The sequence below is a fragment of the Enhydra lutris genome, unplaced genomic scaffold (genome assembly GCF_002288905.1).
Source record: "Enhydra lutris kenyoni isolate GAN:26980312 unplaced genomic scaffold, ASM228890v2 scaffoldscaffold6, whole genome shotgun sequence".
Lineage (NCBI taxonomy): Eukaryota > Metazoa > Chordata > Mammalia > Carnivora > Mustelidae > Enhydra > Enhydra lutris.
The window spans coordinates 16,939,257-16,963,164 of NW_019154090.1; the positions used below are offsets into that span (position 1 = coordinate 16,939,257).

Consider the following 23,908-nt stretch of genomic DNA (forward strand, 5'->3'; position numbering starts at 1 on the left):
CTTTGAGGGACAAGATAACAGAAGGTGGAGGAATGGGGGTAGGGGTGAGGAGAGGGAGGTAGCTTTTATGAACCAAGCCTAGAAGTGGCACACTTTCCTACTCAGGCCCCATTGGCTAGAACCCAGTGGCATGGCCCCACCACCCTCTAAGAGGCGGCCACGGAACGTAATCAGCGATGTGCCCCGAACAGCAAAGAGGACCCGTCTGTTCATCAACCTGCAATTTCTCCAAATGGAGGGTAGATGGAGGGCCAAGCACTGTCTCTCACCAGCTCTGTCTCCAGGGAGATGGAGCATCCTCGGCCAACAGTCACTGGGGCGGCAAAACAGAGAGCAGCCCTCAACATCTGTGAGTGGCTCTAGGTTATGTGGCTCTGCCTCCCCTGGGAGCTTGCCTCAAAACTGGAGCTGGGATGAAAAGAAGTAGGAGCCTGAGCTGGTGGGAGGGAAACCCTCCTGACTGTGCTGCGGAGTCTAGGCAGCCCGGTGTGGACTGCCAGGAGGACAGGAGCTGAAATGAAATGTCCATGGGGCGCCGTGGGAGTCTGAGTGGAGAGAGCCAGGCACAGCTCGCTTCTCCGGCTGCCTTCTCTTCCCATAGCTGTGCCACACCTCTGCAGCTGGGACAGTCACATTTCTCATGTCTTCCCAGGGAACCTGGAACCCTGTGGGATATAAAGCAGTGGATACAGGCATGGATGCTAGCTCAGTCTTCTTTCTGTACTATTTCCCCCGTGCAGTGGTTCCTTCCTCACTGCCTCATGGGGAAGGTTGTGAGAGCTAAGATACTACGTCTGACAAGGGGCATCTCTCCACTTACCGTGTGTTTCTGCCAGGCCATGAACAAGGAGACTTGATTTTCTTGGAAACGTGGAGGGGTGGAGGGGGAGCTGCTTTCAGTAGCTCTTAGCCTAGGAGGTGGAAAGTTTTCTGATGGGTGGGATGGCGACAGTCTGGGAGCCTAGGTTTCTGTTTCTCTTAGTCCCCTTGCTTCTTGGGGGCTCATTTTGGGGATAGGCCTACTCAGGGTTCCTCTGTGGCCATCCCTGGAGGATAGCTCTGGCCCTGGGGATCTGGATGGAGTCAGAAGGAGGGAGCCCATGACCATCTCGCTGCTGAGTGTGCTGGTGCAGAGAAGAAAAGGCAAGAAGCCTAATTTGGCCTCAAATCCAAGATACTTTCTCTAATCCAGTTTTGTGAATAATGAAATAGAGGGTTTTGAACTCTCTCTCTCTCTCTCCTGTATCTATATTTTTTAAGGTTTTTATTTATTTATTTTTATTTATTTATGTTTTTTGAGAGAGACAGAGACAGAGACAGAGAGAGTGGGGTGGGGGGGGGGGCACTGGGAGAGAGACTCTGAAGCAGTTTCCGTACTGAGCATGGAGCCTGACTCAGGGCTTGATCCCACAACTGAGAGATCATGACCTGAACCAAAATCAAGAGCTGGACGCATAACTGACTGAGCCACCCAGGCACCCCCCTCCCGTGTCTGTCCTTAAATTCGTTCAGAACCCAGGGAGGATGGGCTATGGATGCCTGGTACCTTCTAGAACCCCAGCGAGCAACAGATTGCCCAGCTCTTTTTAGCTGGCCGCTTTAGTCTTCCGGGTATTAGGGTGAATAAATGAGGCTACTTTCTGAAGTGGCTCATCTCAACTGAGGATAAGCAGTCTTAAGGTTTCCTTCTGAATGGAAGATTTTAGTGGTTAAAATAAGATTTCAAAGCAATAGTGTTTTTCTAGGTGGGAATATTCATCCCCAGATCCGCTGAATTTATCTACTGTGTTTTATGATGCAATTTGTTTCCTAGCATCGTAGGGCTCTAAGTCACAGAGTTTGGCCCTCACAGTTGACTGTGGAATTTCCTTAGATGTCTCTTCCATCGTTCAGGCTCTGCTGAGCCACCTGTCACGGCAGGGAACTAACTCACTGTGTCTCCAGGCCATTGTTAGAAGGCCCTTTGAATGGAAATAGGTCTCCTGTGGTTTCTTTCCCCGGCAAACAGCCATGAGCATTTATTCTCCTACTCGTGGGTCTCAGCGTTGATGGTGGACTGGAACGTTGGAGTTGGGCGTGTTGACCGCGTGGCTGTGCTCCGGGCTCTGTGGTGGGGATGGCCTGGTCCTTCAGCACTGGCTGAGCTCCCTTCTCCACCATGCATGTCTCCCCTTGATCCCCAGCTGAAAGGGGCAGCTCGCTGGGGCACGTTCTCCTCATCAAAGGTGGTGAGAGTGCCAGAGGGCAAGCCCAGCTGGGGGTACACCTGTCACGCCTCTCCTCGGTTCATCCTGTTGACGTCCTGTTGACCAAAGCAAGTGCAGTCCAACGTCAAGGGATGGGGACATGCCCTCTGCCTCTTCTGGGAGGTCCAGGACATGGATCTGGGGAAGGTTGAAGAACTAGAAACAGCCATCGAATCTGTCAAAGCAACTCCAACAATGCTTGCTTCCTTTCTGTAGGCAGGCAACCTACTTAATGCTTGAAAGACTGTAGTCATGTTTGCTGTAGAGTGATAGTGTAAACGCTGAGTTGAAGAGAATCTGGGGTTCCTCCATCCCTTCCTGGCTGAGTGGCCCAGGGCAAGCCATTCAGTCTTTAAAGAAAATGAAAATCCTCTACCTCCCAGGGTCATTCTGAAGATTAAACTGAATAGTATATTAAAAAGACACCTAGCGTCACACTGGTACTCCTTAAGTGCTTAGTAAGTGTTACTTACCGTCCCTTCCAGGCCGACCATCTTCCAGCTGGTTCTCACGTTTCATCAGAGTCTTCCTTGCTTACTTGAATATATTCTACTTTTTATATGTCCTCCTGTGATACATAAACTGATGCCCTGTGCTGAACGCAATATTAATGGATAGTTTGCAATCTCCTCAGTCTGAGTGCAAGGATCCTCATGGAATGTGTTGGAACGATACCTCCTTATTACAGAGGATCTGCTTCCGAGACAACCCAAGCCCGCGTGAGCTTGTATGTTACATTTTACCCTTAGAGGCTGCAGTTAGCTGTATTCCTAGGGTTTTGTTCTATGTTTCCTTTAGGACCTGCTGGATAGAACACTTCTTCTGTAAATGTTTATAGACTGTCTACTTTGTAGAAATACTAGTACATGTTGCTGTCCCTTAATTTTAATTTTAATTTTTTTAAAGATTTTTTTTTTTTAATTTTAGAGAGAGAAAGAAAAACAAAAAACCACGAGTGGGAGAAGGGCAGAGGAAGAGAGAGAATCCCAAGCCAACTCCATGCTGAGCAGGCAGCCAGATGTGGGGCTCGACCCTAGGACCCTGAGATTATGACCTGAGCTGAAATCAAGAGTTGAATGCTTAACTGACTGAGCCACCCAGGCACCCTGATCTCTTAATTTTTAAACTGCCTGCTGAGCAGGTTTTAGAATTCCCCCTCTCTCTTCTTCTGTAACTGGGATGTGGCTTCCTCAGGATCAGTCGGGCCCTCGTAGAGTGACTTGATTTCCGGCCCCCACATTGATGGATGTGAAGGATGTTGATGGATATCAGAAGGATTTTCTTTCTTTCTTTGTCTCTATTTTCCATCCCCTTTGTGGCTCTCCAGGCTCCTTCATGATGGTGAACAGCTCTGGGAGGGCCTCTGGCCAGAAGGCCCACCTTCTCCTGCCGACCCTGAAGGAGAATGACACCCACTGTATCGATTTCCATTACTACTTCTCCAGCCGCGACAGGTCCAGCCCGGGAGCCTTGAATGTCTATGTGAAGGTGAACGGCGGGCCCCAGGGGAACCCTGTCTGGAACGTCTCTGGGGTCGTCACCGAGGGCTGGGTGAAGGCAGAGCTTGCCATCAGCACCTTCTGGCCACATTTCTACCAGGTATGGTGTTCTTTGGTTTGATTTTTTTTTTTTAAAAAGTGATCCTAAATCTATAGACCTCTTGCCTTACCTAGAGTTTGTTAGTCAAGAAAGGACTTCATTTACTTACTCACCATGCATCTCGTGTTTACTGAGCCTCTCCTAGCCAGGCCTGTGGGTGCAGAGATGGTCCAGCATGGCCCTTGCCTCCCTGGAGATCCTGCTCAGGAAGAGGAGACCCATGATAAACACACAGTTACTGTACAGTGGGACACAGCGGGCTCTACAGGATGCTGGGGGAACAGAGGCATTGACGCCTTTTACAAACTAATTGCTTACAACAGCCTGATGAGTGAAGTACTATTGTTATTCCTATTTTATGGATGAAAAATATGAGGTTCTGAGAGCTGGGATAACTAGTCAAAAGATCACCACTCCCTCCCAGAGGAAGAGGGTATTTGGGGGAAGGCAATTAGGAAGGCTTCCAGGCAGAGGTGGGAGCTAGGCTAAGTTATGAAGGATGAATAAGTAATTATTGAACAAGGAAGGAAAAGGCATTTGATTTGTTAGGGCTGGTGCATGCTGGGGGCTGGAGGAGCAAGGGAGAGAGTTTTTGCAGAGTTTGGAAGCTCCCGCTTGTTTAAGGCTGAGACACAAAGGAGGTATGCAGGTGGCTCAGCTTGCTGAGGTGAGTAGGTTGTGGCTGGCTTTGAATGCCAGGCCACGGAGATGAAGTGTGAGCCCTCCTCGAGAGCAGTGCTCCTCAAACTGTTGGGAAAGACCAGTTTTTTCCGTTCAACTCATTGTGGACCAGCACTTTCGTGACTGTAGTAAAAATGTCTCAGCAATGCCACCTCGTTGCTCTGGCTTCTAAACACGTCTCCCACTTGGCCGCCTTCTCTCCGTGTGGACGGAGAACACACGCGGCACAGGCTGCAGTCCGTCCCTGGATGGTGCCCAGGGAAGCCCAGCTGTGGGCCCATTTGGCCTGGGACTCTTGAAACCTTTTCTTTTTTAAAAACTGCTTTATGTATTTACGTACGTTTCATAGAATTTACCCATGTAAGTGTGCAATCCGGTGATTTTTAGTAAATCTACAAAGTTGTGCAGTCAGCACCATCGGCCAGTTTTAGAACATTCTCATCACCCCAATAAATCCTTTCTGCCTATTTTGCAGTTATTGCCATGCCTACTGTTGAAAGGGTTTAAGTCAGGAGGTGACAGAGTCAGACGTGCATTTGGGGGAAATTTCTCTAGAGTCTGCTCTGAGCTTTGTGGCAAGGAAGTGGACCGGAGGCTGGCAAGGTTAGTGGTGGGAACTTCTGAGACATCCTTCAGTTCACCGTCTCTGGACTGTGTTCAACAGGGGGACTGTGCAGGCAGCCACAGATAATATATAAACGAGTGGAAGCATGCAGCTGTGTTCCAATAAAACTTTATGTATAAAAACAAGAAGAGGGCCAGATTTGACCTCCAGGCCATAGTTTGCTGAACCTTGAAGTAAATAGTAAAACTGAGGTCTAGAGACGGGTACTAAAGTCCAAGAGCACACAGCAAATCATTGGGAAAGCTGAGACCAGAACCCGGATGCCTAATCCCAAGACTCCCCCTCCATATAACTGAGTATAAATAAAGTAAGTGTGTCTGTAAGTCCATGGATACCCCCAGTGAAGCCATAGGGCTCCAGTTAGAAAACCCCTATCTAGGGCCCGATGCAAAAGGATTATAGGATAGGGACACAGGTGCACGTGTAATGAGCAGAAAAAGTGATCCAGGACAGGGACAGTGCCAGTGTTGGCCCTGGTCTTTGAAGGGATACAGAGGGAAAAGAGGACATCTCTTGGGCATCCCCTTTGTCCCAGCTCTGTGGTAACCTTATTTCCTTTCATTGACCTGTGTAGTAACTCCTTGTGTTGGAGAGCAATATGTCTTGTGTTCTAGAATAGGGCATGCCATCGGTAGACTGGACGTTCCCATAATCCTCCCTAGGTCCTCTGGCACCAAGCTCAGTTTTCTGCTTTTGGGGGAAAAAAGCACAGTATAAGAATCTTCCACTCACTAGCCGTGTAATGTTGGATGTATCCTGTCATCATTCTGAATCAGTTCTCTCATTTATAAAATGGAGAAGGAAATTAGGTATGGTGAAGAGTTCTGTGGACTGAATGAGATAGCATATATATTAACCAATGTGTCAGGCTGGTGGCGGGCCTCAGCGACTGTTGGAAGAAAGAGGGGAGGAACAGAGGGAAGAACAAGAGAGAGAGGAAGGGGGAAGGATGCCTTCTGTGAAGAAATCCCCACCGTGATTGAGCTGTCCTCTGTAAGTTCTGTATCATTCCCTGTGATGAGCAGCCTCATCTGGGAGAATTTTCGGATTTCTAACTTGTTGGGCCCTCCAGCATCATTCCATTACATTGTATCCTCTGCTCTGAGCCTGGTGGGGAGAAAGCCACTAATGTACTTAAAGTAACCATTTAGGACAGAAACTTCTCTCTCTCTGTGTCACACACACACACACACACACACACACACACACACACACACACAGCCACTAGTGCATAGTCTGTGGCCACATACCCAGAGGGGCACACACAGGTGCACCTGCACGCTCCAGGAGTCACTACCCACTCATACATCCAGGGGACAGAAGAAGGGACTGTCAGGAGAGTCAAAGACGCTTGCAGAGCGGATTTGAAAATTCATCAGACCCTGGGCTCTGGTCCTGTATGCATGATTCTGTGGACTAAACGCAGTTTCAGTTTTCAGCCGTGCTGGGACGCAGATCCTAATGGCTTATGTATTCATTTATTAAAGTCATATTTCATAGTTCCAAAACTGACTTTTAGTTCCGTAATGAACAGGGAAATTTCATCTCTCCTGTTAGGGTTTCTGTGGCACCAGGGTCTCAGCAGGGCCAGGGATGAATGGCCCCTGACCGTATACCCCCACACCTGCCTCCTCCCGGAAGAGCGGGGCCTTATTAAAACCGCTTAAGCTCTTCTTTAGATCTGGGCCCTCTTGCAGGTGATATTAAATCTGTTTTATGTTTTTAATGATTCTGAACTGTTCTGTCCCAAGATTTAGGAAAAAACACTGGTTTGCGGCCACCTGCTTACTCTGTGTTCCAGCACCTGCCTGGGTGAAGTTGCCCTTTATTTAGTGCTTGTAATTTCTATGTAGGCCCATGAAATCTAGGGCCTGCCGGGCTTGGATTCCACTGGGCTTGAGGTCCTGTCCCTTTCTCAGGGATGGGGCACTAGCTTCGGGCACTCTGGAGGCTTAGTGACTTCACGTGTAATTTAGGAGGGTGCATCTCACAGAGGGGGCCACTCTCCCACCCTTTACCACCCCCCATCTCCTCTCTTTCACCTCCCCTCTCTGCTGAGTAGCGAGCTCTCCTCAGTGTATTCAGGCCTCCTGGGGCTGGGGTCGGGGAGAGGCGCTCTTGATTTCACCCTGAGCAACCCCTCTCCATGGAAATACGTAGTCATCTTCCTAAGAGGGGTGCTGGCAAGCCAACATTTTTCTATCTTTGGAGAAGACGTTTGCAGCCCTACAGACTTTGGCTGTACAGATTCTCTGCTCAAGGACTACAGAAGGTGAGGAAAGAGTACCCACTCCTCTAAACCGTGTCCTGACCTATCCGTTCCTTCCCCCGACATGCACACAAGCTGCTTTTTGGAGAGGTTGAGGGTGAGTCATCTCTGAGCCTCTCCTGGGAAATTAATTCCTGACTTCATTCATGCTCATGCCTGGGGAGAGGTTTGTGCCCCTCCATGCAAGCACTAGGAGGTCTCTAAGGTTCTACAGGCTGGGCACTTGTAGCTGATCCTAGGTCCATGTGGTGGCCTTGGGGTTGAAGAATGTCCTGCAGAGCTGGTAGCTTTCCCTGTCTAGGCCTTCTGTCCCATCCCCATCCTGTCAGGGCCCTTACCTCCTTACACTGACATGGAGCATCCCTGGGTGTTGGCAGGTCTACTTCTGCCCTCCCTGCTGCCTGTAAACAGCACTCAAGTAGCCTCTACAATTCTCTACCCACCTTAGTGCCAGCCTCATCGAGAGAGTTCAGTGTTGGGGGGACCTGCCTCAGCAGGTGAGTCCAGGTAGGCCTTCTTCCTTTCCTTTCCCTTCTGGCCCTATTTCTGATACATCCACTCTTGTGTCTCTGTTGTGGATGCGTCACTCCCCAAGCATTGAGGGCTCTATCTCATGGCAGCTTGCATGATTTTTATTAAAAAAAAAAAAAAAAATTCTAGTTCTGGAGTGGCACGCCCAAGACAAGGCCCTCTTGGCTCCTGCGTACATTGTGAGCATTTTGCTGTGAGTGATCTGGCAGTGATAGGGAGGACTTGCCCCAGTTCTGTCCCGGGAAGTACTATATTCTCAGCTGTATCCCCAGCCTCCTGTGGTAGAAATATCCCCTGGACCCTAGTTCTAGGATCTTAGGAGTCTGGAGAGTTCATCAAGGAGTTCATGGGCTGCCATGGTCTTTTTCTCTGTGCTTCTGTACTTACTTCCCATCACCTTTCCCATCTCCCTTGGTTCCTGCAACCACATGTGGCTCTTTGTTTCCATGTAACCCCATGTGGACCCGAAGTCTAGCCTGGGCCCGTTTCTGACGGTTGGGACTCCTATCAAAGACTGTGTTAAGTGTAGGAATTTCAGTGGAAGCTTGAGGTGGAGACTAGATTGGATGGTTATGTTGGGTGGTCCATTAGCTTCTTCCTTTCCCCAGACCTAGCATCGTTCCCTGGGATTCCTACTCTTACTGTCCATCCCTCTCCCCAGACTTTCCTCCTCTTACTGTCCATCCCTCTCCCCAGACTAAGAACAACAATAATAGTAATATTTATCAATATCTTACCATGTATATTGCAAACCCTTTACAGTTCTTTCCCTTGTTTCTTATGGAATATGTAGGTAGAAACCCAAGTCTAACCTACCCTGATGCTTCTCTCTCCCTCTCTCTCTCTCTCTCACACACACACACACACACACACATACTCAAGAGGAATTCTGACAAGTGGAAGATTCCCTATCTCATTCTAGAATTGTTATTTCTGCAGAGGAAGGGAGAGAGAACAGTGAACAAATGTGTTTTCCTCTCACCCATCCTCCCATGACCAGCCTTGTGTTCATTAATGGAAACCTTGTTAATAATTACGATACGGGTTAGACACTGGGTCATGATTGCGAGAAATAGTCCAAATGTTAGCAGAGTTTAAGTTGTACTTTGATTAACTGGAAAAAAAATAGAATTCTGCTTGACCAAGTGTTTTGGTTAAATGAGAAATGGACTGCTTTCCACTGAAGCCCAGTAATGGGTATGGCTATGCACTCTGAGCTGGGAGCGCTGGCCCTCAGCTCTCAGTCTAGCTCTGGCTCTGCCTTTGAGCTTTGGTAACACAGCTGGCCCCATGTTTTAGGACTTTTGAGAGACTGGATCAAGACCGTGAAATAAATGGTAGATATTGCCAACCTTTATTATTGTGGTTATATTTCAGCTTTTACTATTTTTATTATCGTTCAGCCTCAGCTGATGAGGTGTCCTTTCTGATCAATACCAGCCCCTCACTGCAGTCCTAACCCCAGTTCACGCCTCCTTCTAGAAGCTTGTTTGATTGACCCCCTCACCCCCTTGTGTGCTATCCTATTTCCCTGATTCATTTCTCTCTACCTAAAATCATGCTTCCATCTCTACCATCCCACCCAGAATCCTCTGTTGTGCTTTTAGCACTTGACCTTGGGCCCTAGCTCTCTTCTCTGAACTACCTACTCTGCCTTCCTTGGTGACCTCATCCAGTTCTTCAGCTCGGAATGACATTTAGATGCCAAAGCTACCGTATTTGTAATTCTGGTCCTAAATCACCTGTGAGCTCCAGAAGCAGAAAGCCAGGGTCCCACTCAGCATATCCATTAAGATGTTTACTTGGCATCTCAAGCTTAGCATGGCCAAAAAGAAAACCTGATGTTGTCCTGCCTCTGTGCCCATCACATTACACATTCATTATGTCATCTTCCCATGTCAGTAAATGACACCAGACTCCACCTAGAGGCTCAAGCCCCAAGTTGAAGAGTCCTCACTGAGTCTTCTCTTTCCTTCACTTCTCCCCTCTTGTTCCAACAGCAATTATGTCATCTCTACCTCCAAAATACCTCTCCAGCCATTAACGTCTTTGCTGACCACCACCTTCATTAGAGTCATCCTTATTCTTTCAATTGGATGACTACACTTTCCGCAGCACAGCCAGGAGGATCTTTGTAGAATGCAGATTAGATTATGTCACATCCCAGCTTCAGAACTTTTGGTGACTTAGAGGAAAATTCAGGCTCCCTGCCATGTCTTGTAAGACTCCACTTCGTCTGACCCCCCCGGCTAATGCTCAGCCTCACCTTGTGCCTCTCTAGCTTACTCACTGTATCCCAGCCACATCAGTCTCATTCCTGTGCTCAAAGATCAATCCCAACTCTTTCCTGCCTCATGACCTTAGCCCTTACCCTGACACTTTTCTTAACAGGTCACTTTTGTCCTGGTTTCATCTTAAGTATCACCTCCTAGAGTTCTCTCCTGACCACTCTGAGTAGACCCTCTTCCCCTTAGTTAATCACAATATTCTATTTATTTCTTTCATAACACCAATTACAAAATGAGTTTAATTTTATATATTTATTTAATTTCCATTTCCATTTGCTAGAATGTGAAGTTCATCAGAGTTAGGACCTTTAATCGTCTCATTCACTTTTATAGCCCTAACATGTGTCCCAGTTTTGGGTACAGAGGAGGGTTCTGTAAATGATGAATGAAGGGATGAATGAAGACACTCTTTATGTTCCCGGTGGGTTTAGAGTTTAGGGAGTGAAATGATTTGGGAACAAGCAATTACAATATGGTGTGATAGGCTGATAGGTGCTATAGTGGAATTAATTGTGCCATGGTATATGACATAGTGATAATACAGCATGAAGAAAGATACAAAAATGTAATGCACCGTAAAGCAATTAATTTTTTTTGCAAATGTAAGGTAGCTCATTCTTTCGCAGAAAATTTAGAAAACCTAGAAAAGTACAAAGAAAATACTCATCTGCCTTAATCTTCCCGGTATCATTTAAAAGATACATTCATAGATTGTTACCACTCCTACTTTATCTTTTGTGAATTATCTGTTGAAGTCACTTGTCAGCTTTTCTTTTGGGGGATTTATTTTGTTGATTCTTCAGAATTCTTGACACAAAACAGGTTATTTATCTTTTGGCCGACCTAGATGTTACAAATACTGTTCTCAACTTGCCATTTGGCTTTTAATTTTGTTTCAGAATTCTGTTAACATACAAAACATACTTTGAAATCATAGTTATTATGGAAGGCATTACATATTTAAGAAATACATTTCAATTTTAAGAAATTGATTTTTAAGCTTTTGTCATTAAATTTTCGCCTTAGAAAACGTAGAAAATACATAGGCCCAGACCTATACAGTTTGTTCTTTGAGAGACTTTTTGAAGTTAATCTTTAACCTATAATCTGACATTTGAGTTAAATAATATGTGTTTAGTAAAGGCATTTTTATTCATATTCATTATTATTTATGTCATCTTATTATTCATATATTCATAAGATACAAGCACATACTTCTAATTCTTTTTTTCTATTTGGCCTGAGTCTAAGACTTGAGTTAAAGTTTTCAAATTTTGTTTTTATTCCTCTTCATTTTCTCTTTTTAAATCTATTAACTCATGCATTTAAAGAATGACATTTTAATCCACTTAATGTTTTTTTTCCAGTTTAAATTATACTTTGACACTTTTACATTATTTTTACAACAACTGTTTTCTGTTTATTTGCATTTTTCCATTATGCATTTGTTCAACTTGTTACTTTTAAGTTAACTGGATCATTTTATCTTGTAGTGTACAATTAGATTTTGTTTATTTAGACAGTCTGAGACCTTTTCTCTATTTTAATCCATTTGTATTTATTGTTACAACAGAAATGTTTTTTCTTTTGTCATTTTTTATTACACAGTTTGAATTCTTTCTTGTTTTTAAATGTGTTTTCTGTGTTCTATTTTATTTTTTTCCCCTATGGCCTTTGCTTTTGTTTTTCTTTCAGTTATTGAAAATGTAAGTAGATACTTAATTTTTTTATAGTAAGGTCTTTGGTTGACTTACTTCTTTGCAGGCTATAGCATTTATCCTTTTCTTATCCTTTATTTCTGCTGACTTTCCCCCACTCCCTACACATTTTTGTTTCTGTGTCTCTGAAGGACCCCGTTACCTTAGTAAACCCGTCTTCCAGGGTGGTTGTTATACTAGAGTCGGTTGCTGTATGTTTGGTGTAACCGTTATTCCCAAGTAATTTTACACAATCCTCAGGCAGCCATGTGTGGCCTTAATGAGAGATCTGACCACCCAAGTATATTGCCTCTTGGCAACCATCACCACCCTCTCTACCAGGTCCCTGCTCTCCCATTATAGCTGTTTGAGCTCTGGGCCCCACTGAGAACAGTGGCCTCTAAATCCATTAACCTGGAGTGACCACATGGGCCACAAAAAGTTTCCATTTGAAGGTTTTCCTCTTGTTTTCATCATCCGTCTTACATTCTGTCCACAGGCTTGAAGTGAGGAGTGAAAGATAGGAGAGAGAAGGGTCCATTGTATAGGCTGACAGGGTTAGAGATGAAGAGCAATGGAGATTTGAACCAGAGCTGTTGGACTGGAATTGAACTGGCTTTGACTTACAAAGTAGTTGCTTCATATGGTTCAACTTAATAGCAAAAATGGAAAGACATGGCCAGATTTAGAAATACTAAGAAGCAAAAAGAAAATGAGAAGCAAGGCAGAAGGAGAAGCCCCAGTAGATGCCCACATCGCAGTCTTCAGTGACTGGATAGGTCATAGAGTAACCCACTGAGGCCCATATTTAAGAAGGACAATGGGGCTGTAGGGGAGACAACTTGATAGGGACGCTGTTTAGATCTGTTGCATACAGATTGTGTTTGAGGCATCTGTGTATCATATCTGCATGAAATGCAGATCTCTTAGTTGGGTGAGACTACTGTTCAGTGAGAATTATGGAGTAGTGCTGGACTTGGGGATTGCCAGTGAATTGCCAGTCATTGGAGGAAGAGTGTGCTCAGTAAAAACATGAATAGAGGAACCTCACATTTGAGGGGTAAATTTAGGAGGACAAGTGCTTACAAAGAAACCTATGGTAGTATAGTCCCAGATCTGTGAGAAAAACCACGAGAGTGAAGTGTCACTTGAGCCTAAACAAGAGTGATCCAGAAAGGGAGAAGCTACAAACATTGATAATTATAGGAAAATGGTCAAGTATTAATAATAATTATTAGCAAACATTGAGGATCTACCATGTGCCATATGTTGTTCCAAATAGGTATTAACTCTAATCTGAAAAATTATCCAAGGAAGTGGACACTGTAATTACAGATGAGGAAACTGAGGCACAGAGCAGTAAGATAACTTGCCCAGAGTCACATGGTAGTGAGTGGTGTAGCCAGGACCGGAACCCAGGCATTCTGATCCACAGCCCAACCACGACACTGTCTTCCTTCTTAAGGATTGAAAACTATCTGTTGGATTTAGCAACTATGAAGTTATTGGTATTTGCCATGAAAGCAGTTCTGGGGGAAGTGTTGGGGACAAAGTCCAGATGATAGTGGTGGGGGCGGAGGGGTGGTGGAGTTTTGCAATGGGAAGTAAGGGAGTGTTGAGAGTGAGTGTAGATAAAACCATTGAGAATACCACATGTGACTGAAACACAGCTAGACTGTGCCAGAGCAGAACCTGCCACCCAAGGGTAGTTTTTAAAGAATAAGAGAAGCCCCAGCATTTACAGGTGCCAAAATCAAGGATAAAAGAGTTCAGAGACACAGGTAAAGAGACAGAACCAGGAAGGACCAAGAAGCTGGAACACGCAGCAGAGGTGGGAAGTGTCGAGCATGGGCATGCCTTGAGGAGAGGAGGCAATGGTTGGTGTTTGGTAATCCGAGGTGTCCTCTAACCTCTGATTGATGGGCAAGAAGTTAGAACTCAGCCCATCTCCTGTCCCTTTACCTGTTGAAGATGTGCTGTGGGTGTCTGCTGGGACTGGGTGGGTGATGTTGAAGCGGAGTATGTGTGTGGGGCATGGAAGTGGAGAAGGCAGGTTTGCAATAGACTTGTCAATGTTGGAACGAGGGGGTGAAAGAACTGGGGCTTTGAGATCAATGGGAATGGTTAGCCAACATGGCGGGGCCACCCTGGGCTTGCTGAGAATACAGGAGGTCTAGGCCATCACATAGACTCTGGGAAGCATGAGATCCAGGGTACGACATGAGCAGTGGGAGCAGGTTTAAAAGGAGTGAGGAGCAGGAGGCTGTGTCAGAATACCCGTGGATGAAACTTCTGGTTTCTGGAGTGGATAAGGATGCGGATGTGGCTAAAGCTGGTTGGGAGATAAAGACCATGGGATTAGGGAGGTCAAGGGCATTGGTCAAGATGTCTATATAGGTAGTCACATGTCCTAGGCAAAGTTAGACAGTGGGTGGCAAGGAAGGCTGTTAACTGAGTTTTAAAAGCTATACTGAATTACACTGCTTGGGTGAGAGTCAGAATGGAGAATTCAAAGGACTTGTTGCCTTTGGATTCCTGGATACCAACATTGTGCCTGGGGCTTATCTTCAAGAGGTGTTATTAAGATATTCAGATGGGAGAGAGAGACAAACCAAGAAATAGACTCTTAACTACAGAGAACAAACTGTTGGGGGTAGGAGGGAATGGGACCAGAGCAGAGAGGGGGGTTGGGGGCACACGAGACAAATAGGGGCGGGGGGTCGAGGAGTGACTTTGCTGTGATGAGCCCTGGGTGTGGTGTGGAAGTGTTGAATCACTAGGTTGTACATCTGAAACTACTATAACCCTGAATGTTAACTGTATTAGAATTAAAATGAAAGAAATTCAGATGGACTATATTCCTGGAGGTTGTAGAATCAAATCAGGGTAAACCCTCCTCAGCTTATGGTAGCTTCCAAGGTAAGCTCCTCTGTCCCACGTCATAAGAAATTTGGGGTATTAGGAAGGAATTCTCCTCTGTGCTACACTTGAAACAACAATGAAAAAGGTGCAGATCGGGGTTTCAGGCCATGTTTGGGCTGTTTTTCTGCATTCAAGTGTTATTTCTGAATCCATTAAAAATGTTCCATGTGGCTGACTCTTGTTTTGCTGGGCATTAGATTTGTGGCCTTTTTTTTTTTTAACTTTGTTTTGAAAATCCGAGTCCATTGACAGCGTAGCAAACAAGGCTAATAGAAGACCTCTCTGGGAGGTTCTGGTGACAGAGGGTTTGGGGGCTGGGCAGCTTCCTGTGATGCCTACAACCGCTTCTGTGAAATTGACTCCCACCCTGTGTGTTACAGGTGATATTTGAATCCGTCTCTCTGAAGGGTCATCCGGGGTACATCGCGGTGGACGAGATCCGGGTCCTTGCGCATCCATGCAGTAAGTCTCTTTCCTCCTCCTCACTCAGCCTCGCTCCATGCCAGACCGGGGAGCTTGGAGCCTGCAGTCCCCACTATTCAGTCAGCTTACAACCATCTCTGGCTCGCTCGCTCACTCTCTCTCTCTCTTTTTTAATCCTTCAGAAATGCTTACATACTCAGTGCAATCAGTCCTGAATAAATTCGTAATTTCACTGGCCTGTTCAACAGGCAGCACCTCCAGGAATTTGCAGAGAGTGGCAAAACGTCTTCGTTTGAATCTCTCTCCGTCATTAAGGGAGTCTGAAGTCCTGATTGTTTATTAGTGGGATTCAGACCACTGAAGTGGAAGAATTAGAGGGCTTTGGATAGAATCTTGTGCAATTGTCTTAAAAAAAGAACACCACCAAAACACGGAGCAAATTAGTACACTGTTCACTCACAGGAAAAGTACCCCAAAGCTATTAATTCTTTAAAAGTAATTTTAAATACACTCATCAGCCCTGCGTAGGCGTCAAGAGAGATTTCTCATAGCGGTTAGTACTTACGGTCCAGGGTCAAGAGTCCTAGAAGCCATACTGCTCCTTTGTGCCCATCCAGTCTCTCTCTTGAAGTTCTCTGTCTTTGCTGTGTTTAGTCTCAGATGTGTCAACATGTTTGTGCAAGGACGTCTGGTTCACAGTTTCACGAAATCCCAGAGGGGCGTTGGATGGCATCTTATCTAGTGACATTTGGTTGGGGGGGGACTATAGTCAAAGGGATATATGCATGGGGACGATGGCAGCCCAGGGCTAGCTGGGTTTCCAGCACCCTTATTTATTAGAATTCTGCATATTGGAGAGTCCCATTAATTTCTTGGCAGCCAGGAGGTTCTGGGTAACTCCTGGGGGGTTTGCCCTACTCCCTCCTTGTAGCCATGAGTCATGCTATTGTCTGCATGCTGTTTGCTGTTTCTGCAAGAAGTGCTATGCCCCTTGTGGTTAGAGGCCTTCCAGTCCTTTCCTTTGGGGGCTCTTCTCATATCAGCCCCACCCGTGTTGCTTTAACTGAAATGACTCTACTTCCGCTGCAATGAATTTGTTAGAACCTTGAGCATCACTTCCTTCCCTGGCACTAGAATGCCATCGTTTGACTCGTTGCTTAGAGCACCTCTCTGGAGGAATTTGGGACAAGTTCCAAGGGGTTTTGGCAAGACAGTGTTTGGGATCATTGTGTTTTGTGTCTGTGCATGGGAACCCTTCTTCCCAGAAAACCGGCCAGCTTCTCAGGAATGCTGAGATCCTACCAGAATCTTCATTGCTTTGGCGTAAGGTTCCTGCCCTCTGGGTTACTTGCTGAATCTTTGGGATTTCCTTAGGTGGGTCTGTCCATGTAGTCATGCCTGCCAAACCAGACCTCATGTGAAGAGGTTCCCAGAAATCCATCCCCAGCCATGCAGTGGGAATTTTCACCTCTTTCATAAGGCTCAGGCTGATTCTTGTTCCTTGCTCCAATCTCAGCTCTGCCTTAACTCCAAGCACTATTGCCCTAACTCCATGCGCCATTTATATAGCAGAAATGCAGGTAACACCACCCACCTCGGTAAAGCTGTCCCCTTCCCTGGCCTTCTGGGAATCAGGATCAGCTGCCCGTTAAAGAATGATCTTTGATCTCAGCCTGCACAAATGCATGAGGTCATGTTTGTCCTCTTCGTGGTCTGCTTAACTCCACACGCTCAGCTCTGCCCAACTTCCAGTTTTGAGGTTGTCTCCGGGAGGTGGGGTTCAGCTTCCCTAGGCCCTACACCCATCCCATCCTCACCAGGGATGCTCCCCTCTGCAGCACCCACCTGCAGCCCTGCTTCTTACCGTCTGTTTGGTTTGCTCTCATAAGTGATTTTTTGACCCTTCCCAGGGGAATCTGGCCCAGCTCTCTTGTCTGGGATCCTAGATCTCTCCACTCAGAGTGGAATTTTCACCTCTGTCCTGAGGCTCAACCCCTGATACCTGTCCCCTCTTCCAACCTCAACTCCACCTTAACTCTAAGCACTGGTTTGCCATGGAAGCCAAATACTTCCTTCTCTTGGAGAAGTCTGTACGGGAAAGGGTTCCCCGGAGGGTGTTTGGATGCCTTTCCACCCCAAAGCCTCATGCTCCCCTCCACCCCAACTTGGAATCTGCCCCTCATCACTGGGGCTGCTCCTGAATTTAGGATTCTTCTTGCAGCCTTGCAGTCTGCCTGCTGGAGAGTGCAGAAGGCATGGTTATGGCTGAGAGCCGGTTCGCCAGCAAATGGTCCATAGGATACAACTCAGAAGGACGTGACTCTGGCTGCATTTCTGGGTAATGGGAGCACAACGTAGAGCGTACCCTCGATGCTTGGGCAGCTTGGGCTTAAACTTCCCAGAAAGCAGAACATGAGGACCCCGTCATAGTGGCTGGGATTGGAACAATTCCATTGAACAATACGTACAAATCCTGGCAGTATGTGTCGTCCGAGGGGGTCTGTCCACGCGGCCCCTGAGTCACGGGGAGGGGAGGGGGGCTTTGCCAAGGCCTCCTTGTCCGGTTGGGCGCTCTGTGCACATCCGCTCCAGCTCTTTGCTCCTATTGTCTTTCAACAGGTAAATCATGGCGCGTTAGCTCTGTGTCAGGAACTGGTGCTGGACGTGGGGTAGGGCGGGTACTTCGTTTGCCGAACTGGTTAGATCCTTGTCTCTGTGGTGTTAACTTAGCGGAGCGGCAGAGGGAGGAAAGCCACTCAATAAGTAATATTAAGTAGTAACATACAATTTCAGATGGTGATACCACAGTGGAGAGAATAAATATGAGTGGCTGGGGTCGGGGAGTGCTCCTTAGACAGAGAGGGCAGGGACAGGTCTGGGCACCTGTGGTCTGAGCTGACACCTGAGTCCCTTGTGCGCAGATCTAGGGAGGGGGACAGGCCAGGCAGAGGAAACAGCAGGTGCAAAGGCCCTGCCGTGGGAATTCACCGGTGTCACACGAGTAGCCAGAGTGTAGGGGGCACAGGGCAAAAGGACCCGAGTGAAAATTGGGGAGGGAGGCTGAGGCTGGAGGACACAGGGGCTGAGTGCCTTGATGAGGTTAGACTTTAATGGAAGCACAGGGAGGCACCCCTGGAGGGACTTGGCCTAGGATTGATTTGATCTAGTTTAAGTGTTTAGAAGACCACTGTGGCTGCTTTGCAGAGAATGAGTTGAAGGGGAACAAAGGAGCCAGGACACTGGTCAGGAAGGAAGTTCTGGAGCCATGGAAGAGGTAGGTGGTGGTGGCCTGGACCGGGCTGGTGGAGAGACGTCTGTTCATCGTTCTGCATGTGTTTACTGAGTGTGTACTCCAGGACAGGCACGATTCTGAGCTTCTGGGAGTAAGACACATTCATTCTCTGTCTTTATGGGCTTCCATTGAGGTGGAAGATACTGGAAATGAAACAGGTAATTATATGGTGTATAACAGAGGGTAAATTAGTTTTCTAAGGCTGCCATACAAAATACTGTAGGCTGGGTGGGCTGAAACAGCAGAAATTTATTTGCCCACAGTTCTATAGGTAGAATTCGAGGGTGAAGAGGGCATGGTTGGTTTTTACTGAGACCTCTGTCCTTTGCTTGCGGGTGGCTGCCTTCTTGCTCTGTCCTCACATGGGCTTTGCTCTGTGCTCCTCATCGGTCTCTGTACATGTGCTCCTGAAATGTCTCTGTGTGTCCAAATCTTCTTCTCCCGACAACAGGTAGGGTGGATTAAGTTCCACCTAAAAGCCCTATCTCCAAATACAGTTGCACTCTGCAGTGTTGATCAGTAGGGCTTTAATATATGAATATTTTGGGGACGGGGACACAGTGTACCCCATAGCAGACAGTCAGCAGTGCTGTGCAGAAACAAAGCACAGAGATGGAGAGAGGTGGGCAGATGAGAGAGAGATTTGGGACGTAGAGTCAGCTGGTCCTATTTGATGGATGAGTTTTTGGAGTTAGAGGTGTCAAAAAGAGCACTCCCTTGGATTTTTGGCTCGGGCCCCTGGCTGGTGTGGGCAGGGCTGGTGTATATCTCTGAACCCTGAGTGATGCCCTCGAGCGGGCCGACTGTGCGTGCATCCTGGGGCACTCGGGGAACGTGAGTCATGCACACTGCTAGCGGTTTCCGTGCTGTCCTCTGCAGTGACAGTACCTTTTGCCCTCCAAAGCCTTCATATGAATGCATTTATGACTTCACTCATGGGTGTTAAAAATTTAACTATATGGAGAAACATGCATTCTCCCCAGGCTTTGTAGTTCTCCACTTCCGTCCTCCAAAACATTTTTCCTATTAACATCAGGTCAGCACTTATCAATAAGCGATTCCACTGAATATTTCAGAAGTTGCGGGGCTGGTGGGGAGGGGGGCAGTTAGTGCCTGATTTGCAGCTGTATTCTCCATCGGTTTGGGCTGAAGTTTCGACTTCTCATGATTGCCTTGCAGCTTCCAAAACACCGACCGACAGACAGGCGTAATACTCAAAGGAAATTATTTTCTCTTACAAACCGAATGCTCTCGTCTGTATTTTATAGCACATTTAACATTTTTGTGGGATTCTAAAAGTATTTGAGCCATAGTCGCCCCTCCGCTGTCATTCTCCATGTCAGCTGTGAGCAGGGACACCGCAGCTACAATCACACACGAGAAAGGTCAGCACGATTTTCCACCAGGTCTCCAAGTTTCTAGCTCCCAAGCTGACTTGTAGAATTTTTTAAACCTTTTTTCTTTTTCCCCCATCACAACCTTGCAGGGCCATGTCCCCGAGCCCACTGAGTGTCTCCAGCACGTTTCTAATGTGGGTACTGTGCTTTCTCCTCAACTGCATGGCTTCCTACTGAGCGCTGAAGGTTTAAAGAGCGAGATAAAGGGCACAATATTGTGTCTTCAGATGCAACACTTATATCGGCAGGAGTTTAAATGTCACCAGCATCAAGGCATTTTGCCCCAAATGCACAGCCGGTTTGCTGTTAGCCCCATTCAGCGGGATCCCACTTTGGAGGTGCTGGGTCTCCGTGGGGAGTGAGTGTGGATTGTTTAGAACCACAAGTTAGAGGCCGGGCTGGGCCCCAAGGTCAGCAGTGTTTGGCCTCAGGTTGGCCAGTGGAAGCTGGTGGTATAAATTCTTTCCCCGAGCTGTATGTGCCGGAGGAAAACCATAGGTGAGAAAATAGAGGGCTCAGAGGTGGACTTGAGTGTGTGTGTGTGTGTGTGTGTGTGTGTGTGTGTAGAGAGGGTCAGAGAGGCCAGGAGCTCAGAGAAGTGGCCTCAACAGGTCGCCAACACAAGGAGGCTCCGCACTTGTGTCCTGAGGTGGGGATGAGGCCAGGGCTCCAAGAGCAGACCCAAGAGTAAGGGCATACAGAGGGCTGGGCAGGACGAGGGTGTTCTGGGTAAGTTCTCATGTTGGGAACCTTGAGCTAGGGCTAGCAGTCATGTGATCCCCAGCGTGCTGCCTGCAGGGGTGGGGGGCATCCCTGGATTTATGGAGCCAGACAAGGCAGGACCGGCCAGTGGGAATTGTTCTAGATGACTTATATAGGAGCTAACAGAGACTGCACGTGAGAAGAGCTTGCCTGCAGATGTGTTTGGTTAAGCCTCCATGGCGTTGTAATGGAATTTAGTCAAGACTTCAGAATGAGAGATTTCACATAAAATCGGATTTCTTACTTGGGTTGAAAAATTGGACGATGGGCTGCTCTGAGCAAAGTGCTCTGGAGTGGCCTTCTCTGCTAGATCTGAGTAACAGCTGCCCCTTTCAAGGGGCCATGGGGTCTTTATCCATTTCTCCTCAGGCCCTACCATCCCTCAGTGCCACCTCAATGCTGAGGCTGGTGGCAGATGCCAGTTGTCACTGTGCATGCAGTGTTGCTGTTCTTGTTTTTTTTAAGATTTTATTTATTTATCTGACAGACAGAGATCACAAGTAGGCAGAGAGAGAGCAGGAAGCAGGCTCCCTGCTTAGCAGAGAGCCTGACGCGGGGCTTGATCCCAGGACCCTGAGATCATGACCTGAGCCGAAGGCAGATGCTTAACCTACTGAGCCACCCAGATGCCCCGAAATCTCTATTTTATGCAAATCTCTGTCAAAAGTGGGAATGTGAATGACGGAGCAAGGAGGTGGGGTTTTGTTTTGGTTTTGTTTTCTAACTGAGCCACTTTATTCATTTATAAAAATGGCTCCTGTGGGTGCACGGGTTCAGCCTCGCTGCTGTAAACAATCCACGTTTCACCAGAATATTAACCCCAGGGGCCATTAAGCCTCTAAATTCTCTACCCCTGAACCCAGAAGGGAGGGGGGAGGAGAGCCCGGAGATGAAAGAGTCCAGACAAAGGTCTGCTGCTGGGAAGCCGGGAATCAGAAGCGAGCAGGGGACATTGATCCGGAGAAGATCCATTTCTCATTGCACAAGTCCCAGAGGTTAAACTGTTTGCCCAGTGTCCCCAAGGGTAAGGACAGACGTCCCTTTGTGAAACCCAGCACAAAGCCTCCCAACCCTGGAGCTAAGACTGTCCTCCCTCCCTGCACCGGATGGATGGTCCCTCCCTTTTAAACCTGGGGTATAAAGGGGCTTACAGTGTTTACTCTTAGTCCTACTTGAATGGACTTGAACTGATAGTTCCAAAAATAACTTTATAAAATTATACAGGAAAGCCAAAAGGAAGCGATTTCAGACAATCAAAGCAGCATGACGTTGGTCAGGTTGACCAGATGCCGGAATCTTCTGTTCGGCGAGCCCCATGAGGAGAGGTCTCCCTCCCCCTGCGCCTCGGCTGCTTGACGCCACTTTAGCCATGGGGTCCTGAAGGTAGCACGAGGGGGTCCCCAAGCTGCCGTCCTTGGTTTAAGAGCCTGAGCAGAAGGTGTGCTTTCACACAGCAAGTCTGCCTAATCACGCCAGAGGTTTGGGAATGGCTGAGCTCTGTATGTCATGATGCACGTTGGCAGAAAACGTCGTTCGGAGTATGAAGGCCATGGGGACAGATGGCTTGGAAGGGGACGACTCAGGATTAAATACTTGGGAGCCACGAGAGGAGCCTCGAGTCAGCCCAGCTTGGCCTGCAAGCCCTTTCTCTCCACCCTGGGGTCCAAGTGACACCACTGACTTCCCATTAGCCAGGAAGCCGGCGAATGTGCGATTTAAATGTTGACTTTTGGGCTAAAATTTGGACTAAATTTTGTTTGCCTCTTACTAATGCCATGTAGCTTTGGGCAAATGAAACTCGTTGAGCCTCAGCTTCTGCCTCTCTGAAAGGGGACTAGGCATATTGTCTGCTTTACGGGGACGTTATGAAGTTAAATGAGATAAAACATGTAAAGCATTTGTCACAGGGCCTGACATTGCTAGAGCTTTAGATAAGTGACATTATTGCCATTAGTGTCTCTCTGGGTACTGGACTCTCTCTGAAAAGATGGCCAGAGGCCCTTGTTGAACCTTCTTGATCCTCTTAGCAACTGTTCATTTGGTCTCATCGTGGGGTAGCGGCTCTCTGGTTCATCCTTGATTTGGTTGATGTGCTAGGGGATCCTTGGCACTTTTGTGCCTCAGTGAAGAAATTTTTACTTCTAGACATGGGTTAGCAACCCTCACCTCTTTGGTGAGCTCGACATGGCGAGACCCTGACTCCACAAAAAGGAAAGAGATGAATCCGTGACCAGATGCCGGAATCTTCTGTTCGGCGAGCCCCATGAGGAGAGGTCTCCCTCCCCCTGCGCCTCGGCTGCTTGACGCCACTTTAGCCATGGGGTCCTGAAGGTAGCACGAGGGGGTCCCCAAGCTGCCGTCCTTGGTTTAAGAGCCTGAGCAGAAGGTGTGCTTTCACACAGCAAGTCTGCCTAATCACGCCAGAGGTTTGGGAATGGCTGAGCTCTGTATGTCATGATGCACGTTGGCAGAAAACGTCGTTCGGAGTATGAAGGCCATGGGGACAGATGGCTTGGAAGGGGACGACTCAGGATTAAATACTTGGGAGCCACGAGAGGAGCCTCGAGTCAGCCCAGCTTGGCCTGCAAGCCCTTTCTCTCCACCCTGGGGTCCAAGTGACACCACTGACTTCCCATTAGCCAGGAAGCCGGCGAATGTGCGATTTAAATGTTGACTTTTGGGCTAAAATTTGGACTAAATTTTGTTTGCCTCTTACTAATGCCATGTAGCTTTGGGCAAATGAAACTCGTTGAGCCTCAGCTTCTGCCTCTCTGAAAGGGGACTAGGCATATTGTCTGCTTTACGGGGACGTTATGAAGTTAAATGAGATAAAACATGTAAAGCATTTGTCACAGGGCCTGACATTGCTAGAGCTTTAGATAAGTGACATTATTGCCATTAGTGTCTCTCTGGGTACTGGACTCTCTCTGAAAAGATGGCCAGAGGCCCTTGTTGAACCTTCTTGATCCTCTTAGCAACTGTTCATTTGGTCTCATCGTGGGGTAGCGGCTCTCTGGTTCATCCTTGATTTGGTTGATGTGCTAGGGGATCCTTGGCACTTTTGTGCCTCAGTGAAGAAATTTTTACTTCTAGACATGGGTTAGCAACCCTCACCTCTTTGGTGAGCTCGACATGGCGAGACCCTGACTCCACAAAAAGGAAAGAGATGAATCCGT

The 23,908-nt window shown here is 47.3% G+C and overlaps 1 protein-coding gene across 1 annotated transcript in view; it reads left to right on the forward strand.

Annotated features, from left to right (window-relative positions):
• Nucleotides 1–3,576: 3,576 nt before the first annotated feature.
• Nucleotides 3,577–23,908, forward strand: part of LOC111141448 (protein tyrosine phosphatase, receptor type T) — a 706,124-nt gene continuing 685,792 nt past the window's right edge. Inside the window, exons 1-2 of the mRNA XM_022494012.1 lie at nt 3,577–3,845; nt 15,239–15,320. Of these exons, the coding sequence (XP_022349720.1) occupies nt 3,582–3,845; nt 15,239–15,320 (346 nt within the window). The 5' untranslated portion in view covers nt 3,577–3,581. The remainder of the gene's footprint in view (nt 3,846–15,238; nt 15,321–23,908) is intronic.